At 40.8% G+C, this 7586-nt stretch overlaps 2 protein-coding genes across 2 annotated transcripts in view; one reads left to right on the top strand and one right to left on the bottom strand.

The window, feature by feature from the left end:
- Positions 1-839, top strand: part of PHALS_01273 (uncharacterized protein) — a gene marked incomplete at both ends in the record, with an annotated part of 2612 nt that extends 1773 nt beyond the window's left edge. Inside the window, 4 exons of the mRNA XM_024731108.1 lie at positions 453-504; positions 560-577; positions 660-695; positions 782-839. Coding sequence (XP_024581319.1) covers positions 453-504; positions 560-577; positions 660-695; positions 782-839 — 164 coding nt within the window. The remainder of the gene's footprint in view (positions 1-452; positions 505-559; positions 578-659; positions 696-781) is intronic.
- Positions 840-1039: 200 nt separating this feature from the next.
- Positions 1040-1876, bottom strand: PHALS_01274 (RxLR-like protein; the record flags this gene model as incomplete). The annotated part of the gene is made up of 1 exon (XM_024731109.1): positions 1040-1876. One exon carries the CDS (start codon positions 1874-1876, stop codon positions 1040-1042), a length of 837 nt encoding a protein of 278 aa, XP_024581320.1.
- Positions 1877-7586: the final 5710 nt, after the last annotated feature.

Raw genomic sequence — 7586 nt, forward strand, 5'->3', positions numbered from 1 at the left:
CGGACGAGAACCAAGCTTCATAAACATTGTTTGACTTGCTTTGGGCGTTTCTACTTGAAATCCTCAAGACCTGATATTTTGCCTTCCTAGGCACTGCTGTAGAGAGCGTGACATTTACGACAGATCCTCCCCCTTCTTTTTTCGTGTCACTGAAATTTTTCTACATTTTTTAGTTACTGATCAGGCAGTCGCTCCCCGAGGCACTCCGCACACTTTTATATCGTTAGCTCTCTAGAGCGTGAAGGTCAAGATATCAAAAGATATACCGAGTATCTAATCTTCGTATGCTATTCGCTTTTCCTGTGTCAGATCGATGATTGAGCTGCAATTTTCACGTCAAACACATTGGGCAGCATAATATAACTGTGTAGCTGCTCTTTGTCAAACTTTTCAAAAGACTTGACGTTTGAAGCCTCATGATTGGTCGTAGTGACATCTTGGTATCTACGTAGATAAGGTCCCGGTACAGCTTGCCAGCAGCGATCGCTGCGCTATGGTCTTGATGTAAGCCTTCTGCAAAATTCTGAATATAGCCACGAGAAAACAATATATTACCTAGTTGTGATAGCAGAAACTTGTTCACAAAAAAACATTATTAGATGAGCCCTACGCACTAGAAGATCTACAGCTCATGACACCACTAATAGTGCTACTGATAGGCAAAGGCTGACAAGTCTAGAAAAGACAGACCTTCGGTAAAGTATATTATACATGTAAATTCTAGATAGTATGTCACAAGCTTACGACTAACGACTTGGTCAAACCGTGACTTCTATCACAGAAGTTATTCTGGCACATTTACTGAGGATTCCGGGGTCAGTATTGGCGTCCGAAGTTGACATATTGAGTGAAAAAATATTTTTAAATCTTCCTTTCAACCCCGTTGTCGCCCGCGAACTGAAGCTCATATCACGACACTATCGTCATCCTCTATCGGTATGTCTTCTTCACTGTTGCTTCTCGAGCCACTCTGCAGCTCTTTGATGCGTTTGACCATAACCTTGGTCGTGGCTCATTGACCCAGGGTCGCCAATGCTGTTCACAATAATGTTTTGGTAAGCTGGTTTTCGAGGCCAGTCTTACTGGGAATTTCGTCGTTGCTGTCGCTGTCATTGATCAAAGGCGAATCCTTCAATCTTGCCCCTGAAATTGCGAGTGTGGGATCTTCACTATCCTCCGACGACCGGGATATACCATCGCTATCTAATTCGTCGACAGATGCCTTTTCTTTGGCTTCCTCAGATGAAATATCATCGGTCGAGTCAGAGAAGATGTCAGAGTTATCAAAGCGAGAGCTACTAGCGTCCGAGCCGCGTTCATTTGCGAAGGTGTCAAGGAAGTTCTGCATTCCACTTCGATGACTGTCAATCAATGCCAGATTCTTCTCTTTGTCCTCCGATATCCATGATAGGTCGTCACTATCCAGGTCACTGATAAATGTGTTTTCCTTCCTTTCCTTCGAAAAGACCCCCTTATCTCCGTTGCCTTCACTGTCAAGATGCCAAGACTCATCATCTTTAGGAAGTCCGCTAGAATCAGAGTCCTGATTTATATGAAGGCTGTCAATAATGTCCTGCAGATCAGCCACGCCACTGCCGCTACCAATCAGTGACATAATTCTAGTTTTTAGGTCGTTACTTTCAATGCTATGGGTTTGGCGGCCAAGAAAGTCGGCGCGATCGTTAACGAGTTCATCCTTGTCGCCTTTGTCATCATTCTCGTCGACGTCAAGCGAGTCGAAAGTCGAAAAATCGGAGTCATTACTGTCGGAGACGTCCTGAGCTTGCGGGTCCGATGAACGTAGGTACATCTGGTTGCCAGCGGTGACATTATTATAAGCGAGTGCCGCGAAAATAAGGCCAGCAGCAAGCTTCATTTTTGGAAGGGTGATGCAACGGATTTCTCCTTAACTTCGTGAAATGAAAATTAGTGAATTAATCTGTTATATGTTGTAGGATTCAGTATATTCATTACTCTTGGTAGAAAGAACAGGGCGCTCCCATCCCAAGATCATGCCTAAAAACATACTGTGGCTTGATCTTAGGATGGGATCCCATAGCTCTGAAAGATAATTAGCACCACTTTCCACCAAGCAGATAGATACAGCTACTCGGCATTTAAAGCTCTCACATGAAACGTGCATTACCTCTCACAAAACTTGCTATAAAAGGTATGCTTAACTCCATAAAATCCTCCTGGCTATGACTAAATACTTTCAATCCATAAGCGTACGCTATAGGATGGTGAGAGCAATTAAGTCTTCTTGTCAATGTAGTCATCACCTTACCGCGCGTTGTGAAACTTTGTAAATAGCTCGTCTAGAATTTATGCAATAAAACAGCATAGCAAGCCTCGCATAGATTATTGAGATAGTCGAGTTTAACAATTATGAAATTATAGCTTTACGACCTGGTTTCGGACCTGAAAGTTACTATTTGAGAGAGGTTCTCATCCAGGGTGTGTCCACCACAGTTTCGCTAAGACTTAATAGTCCAGATATATTCCTTGCTCGCCTGTATAAAACACAAATTATTTTATGTGAAGCGGTATTTTTACTGTCCAGACAAATTATAAGTGCTTCACTTTAATCCTTATCGCTAGTTCCATCATGTTCATGCATGCAGGCATTTACAATTTTTAGAACTATGGAGCGATAGTTGGAAATGTTCACTGTGGCTTTCCGGTTATCAACAGCACAACAACACATCGAGATGTATAATCGTATGTAGAAGATTGGCATCATACTACACATGTACCTCTTATACTTTAAATTCTTCTTTACTTGACGCCATGTATTCTATCGTTTAGGAACTGTAACTACTGCGTCAACATTGCAACCAGCGAAATCAGTGAAACACTAGTGCCCCGAATAAGAGAAGTGCTGGAACGAATGAATTTAAACAAAGTATGGTAGGTCTGACATTTTACGTTTTGCTTAGAAGTAAGTTGTCGAACCTACAGTACTCATACATTTTGCAAGAGCTTCGAGTTTTGTATGTATCTATGAGCATATGTCCATCAACAAAGCATGTTTATATATGCGCATATACCCATCCACACGGCTTATCTGCCAAGCACACGATAGAATGAACGAAGGACATATTGTGCCTTCAAGCTAAGCACATGCGCTCGTATCACTATAAGCAATTATGAACTCATTGCGAGCAGACGATTAATTTCAAGTCTGATACATTCGACGCTAGAAGAATGACTGAAAACGCTTCGTGCGCTATTGATGTAGAGGAGTGGCAAAATTTTTGATTGTAATGTCAGTAGTGCACTCCTGAAATCCCTATAATGTAAGGATCGTTCGCACTTATGGGGTTCTGAACGGTAGTTGGCGAATTTAGAATCGTTAGACTGATTCCTGCGATATATGTAAACTACCCTTTTTCTTCCTACTGTTTCTTGTATGCCTGTTTTCTCCAAAGACGCTGAATAATTTGAAGCTGATCCGCTGAGTCATTGTTCACAAACTTGGACGCTCTGGGATATGACAACTAAGAACTTTATCTGGTGTTGGTTCATATTTTGACAACACATCAACATTGAAGGTGGATTGATTTTCTTCATGCTTTAAAAGAACTTGAGTTTTGCCACGTTGGGATTTATCATCTAGATGATTTCGGAAAGCCCAGCTTTTCTTGCTGCAAACTTCGCTCTTTTGTTTTCAAATCTTAGGCAGCATGCTTGAGAGATATTCCTCGAGTATCTAGCATGACTGGATCTCCTGCTTTGAATTCAGTCCGGTTAACTATTCTTTTCTGATCATGGTATTGCTTTTGAGTGGCTTGAGCTTTGAGTAGATTCCTCCGATCTTGCTCAATTATATCTTTTTACACAAACTCCATTGTCACCTGTACATCAATTTTCACTTTCGCATCATTTAACCTGAATCCTTTTTGCCATGGAGAACGTTCCTTGCTCCCGATATCAATCTCAAAGAGAGAATATCCCGTGGATGCGCTGACAAGTGTCGAGTGAGCATATTCCATGGTGCCTAAGAATTCTGTACCAAGTGCTTTTTCAACGACTAAGTTTTGTCGCTCAGTTTGTCCATCAGCTTGAGCTCGATGTGCTGTTGTCATACTGTGTCGAACACCCATGATTGTCATCAGAGATTTCCAGAATGATGAAGTGAACTTGCTATCTCTGTCACTGATGATAACTTCAGGTAAGCCATGGTGTCGAGCTACAGCTTCAAAGAATGATCTGGCTGTTACAGGTGCGTCATCATTCGCATGCGCTGCAGCGTTTTTGACGAATTATTTGCTATCATTTGCAATGTTTTCTAATTATACAATTGCGCAACTCGTAAGAACGTTCTACGATTTCCAGGATGAGTAGCTATTGAAAGTCATGATATTGAGCAGTAACTTGAGTTTGTAAGCGATAGTTGTTCGGAACACAAAGTCTTGCAACTTTGTTCGAAGATCGAATAAATAATAATTCATCATGTTTGATGAACAATGGTTCTGTATCCGACTTTGTCCATGAGTCTTAAAATTTAGAATCATTGGTATAACCTTGATGAAACAGTTTACGAACTTCTAAAGACAGATCGACATACGATGCAGTCATTACTTTAGCAGCTTGATGTGGCCTCATCCCCTCCCGGATCAGAGTTGTCCCAAAAAGTAAAACTCGCAAACGAGAACCATGAGCTTGACAATTACCATCATGATTATGAAAGTCACTGCTAGAAGGAGCAGATTCGTCTGGACGACGCGACAAGGCATCAGCTACGACGTTGAGAGCACCATCGATGTGATGGATCGTAAAAAAATACTGAAGAATAATATTGTCAAATATCCTGCCAATTTTTATGGTATTTTTTGGATGATGAAAAAGCCATGAAAATGCGCTATTATCAGTGAATATTATAATCTGACGACCGTAAAGACAATGACGCCATCGGTCGAGACCATTTTAATAGCAAAAAATTCTTTCTCATGCGCTGACCAATTAACTTCATGAACACCAAGCTTTTAGAAAAGAAAGCAACAGGATGATCATGACCATTTACAAATTGCGAAAGGACACCACCAATACACAACCCTGACGCATCCGTAGTGAGAACAAAAGGGCATGAAAAATTAGGTAAGGTGATAGCAGGTGCAGATTGGAGACCAATCTTAAGAGTAGCAGATACATCATATTGGTATTTATCCCAATGCCAGTGTGTAAAACAATTTGAGAAAACCGGTGGACAATCTCCGATAATATCCAGCTAAACAAGAGAACTTTGAGGTTCCTTGACTGATGATGGAACTGGCCATATAGCAATTGCTTCGGTTTCGGAATTGTCAACGGAAAATCCTTTCCCAGATACAGTATGACCCAAAACGCTAACTTCTTCCGATGCAAATTTACTTGTCCTAATGTTAGCATAAAGCTTTTCGTTGCACAACGTTTCAAACACTGTCTTCAACTGAAATAAATGTTTAGCGTGAGTGTGTGAAAACGCGCAGATATCACCCAAGTAGACGACGACAAAAGGTTATTTTCCGAAAAAAACTCGCATAAGACGTGACAAAGCTCCATGCATTCCTGCAAGACCCATTGGTGCAACACACCGTTGACAGTTTTCTTTACTTGTACAAAATGCGGTTAACCTCTTGCTATTTATATAAATACGCATCTGATGGTACCTTGTGTCAAATTGATCACAGTAAAATAACTATTTGTCAAATGATTCATCAATACGTAGCAAGGGATTCTTTGGAACAATGGTTTTAGAGTTGACATACGGAACATCAATAACCCATCGTAACAATATGTTGGAGTTATCAGAACGAATCAATTCAGAAAAAAGACACTTATTTCTGTCTTCGGATCCTTCTTTGGTATACCAAATATGTCGGAACCCAAGGCGAGTCAGATAATTTAGTCCAATCGCGTGATAGGTTTTCGTCAACAAACCTCTGTAAAGATGGTCGATTCCTTGGCTGACCTCTTGGTTTCATGGTCATTTGAGACTCTACCGAACGATGTGGCGTTAAAGCATCTGGAAATTTCTTGAGATTTTTTTAAAATAAAATCAATTTGAAAAAATACTGGCTTGACCGCATTGCACGTAACACCTGAATCCAGTATAATATTGACAGCACGATCATCAAGTTCTCGATGATTAGATTGTTTCCACTATAGTTTGCAATTTCAGCTTCACTAAGTGTTATGATAGCTTCATGAGACGTTGTAGCTATCGTTTCTTTATTAACAGACTCATTTCGAAATAATTAATATTGGCGCTATTTTGATTATCGTGATAATGGTTGCCTTGTTGTTTGTTCTTCCGCTTACAACATTGTTGCATTGTATGACCGAGTTTCTTGCAATACAAACACTTTGGTTTGTTTGGACAGTGATTTTGATAAAGATTTAAAAACGAGACGACCTTTGAATGGGGCGAGCATGGTCAATTTCCATAGGCTCAGGCTCATTAGGTGGCTAGATCACTGCAGACCAGGACGTGGAAAACGCGGTGTTTAACCTAGATAACCACATAAATTATTTAAATGAGCACGCTCAAAATCGAGCGCGACTGTTACAGCCTTTTTTAAAGTCTCGATACGTAAATATTAAACTTCTTATATTGTTATTTGCTGTAATTCTCTTTGGTTTTTATATGATATGATCGATCTCCGTCATGTCTTTAATTTGCGAAATGAGCTGGCAAATTTTGGCAACGTATTCTGATAAGTCTTTATAGTTCTCTTACTTCAATCGATGCAACTCATCACGTAGACAATATTGCAAGTTCGCTGGCTCAAACGCTTTGTTCAAAGCAACAAAATGCTTCCACCGTATTATTTTAGACTGGTGAAGTACAAATTACTGTGCTGCAGCCTCGCGCAAAATAGCCCCAAGTCCTGCAATCATTTGTTGCGATAAAAAGCACTCTTTCCATTTTGTTCCTTGCACCAAGAAACAATTGTCTATGTTTTTCCAATAAAGATGAACAGACCCTTTACTTTTCCCACTATAAGTTGGCAATTTCAATCCCTCCATGTGAACTAGACTCCAGTTGTTTCTGGCTTAATTAGTTGTTGTTTATCCGTTTAACAGGGTTACACGTACCCTGGTAACAGGTTGTGTGTGTCACGTGAGATGGGCATGGTGTGACTGCACCCAAACAAGAATACGGGATGTGGCTGGGTAACCTGTAGTTTTGCATGTATTTAGATTTTACTTTATCTATCGAGGCAAGTTTATACGATCCGCTAAACTCGTACTTGTTCTAAGTGTAGAACGAAAGGTTGGTATCCTATGTTATGCTCCCTCAAAGCGCAAAGCTACGGCAACCCCGCTGCACTTGGTAGCACTTGAAGTCAATCTACACCTGAGTCGTTTAGACTGACCCTAAATGATGATATAACAATTTTCCTCTTTGTCCCAGGGCATGCAGGACGGACTTAAAAAGCTAATGTCCTTGCTTGACACTGTGGGCGTGCAACACCTTGCTGCGCAAGGCCCCGAATAAATCGGTGGGCATCAAGAGGCGTTTTCAATTTACGAAAACGCGCTACTAGAGCACCTGCAGCAGAAGATGTCTGTATCATTTGCGTCTATGACGCCACCGTCAG

This window comes from Plasmopara halstedii (genome assembly GCF_900000015.1).
Source record: "Plasmopara halstedii genome assembly, contig: Scaffold_1343, whole genome shotgun sequence".
Classification (NCBI taxonomy): Eukaryota; Oomycota; class Peronosporomycetes; order Peronosporales; family Peronosporaceae; genus Plasmopara; species Plasmopara halstedii.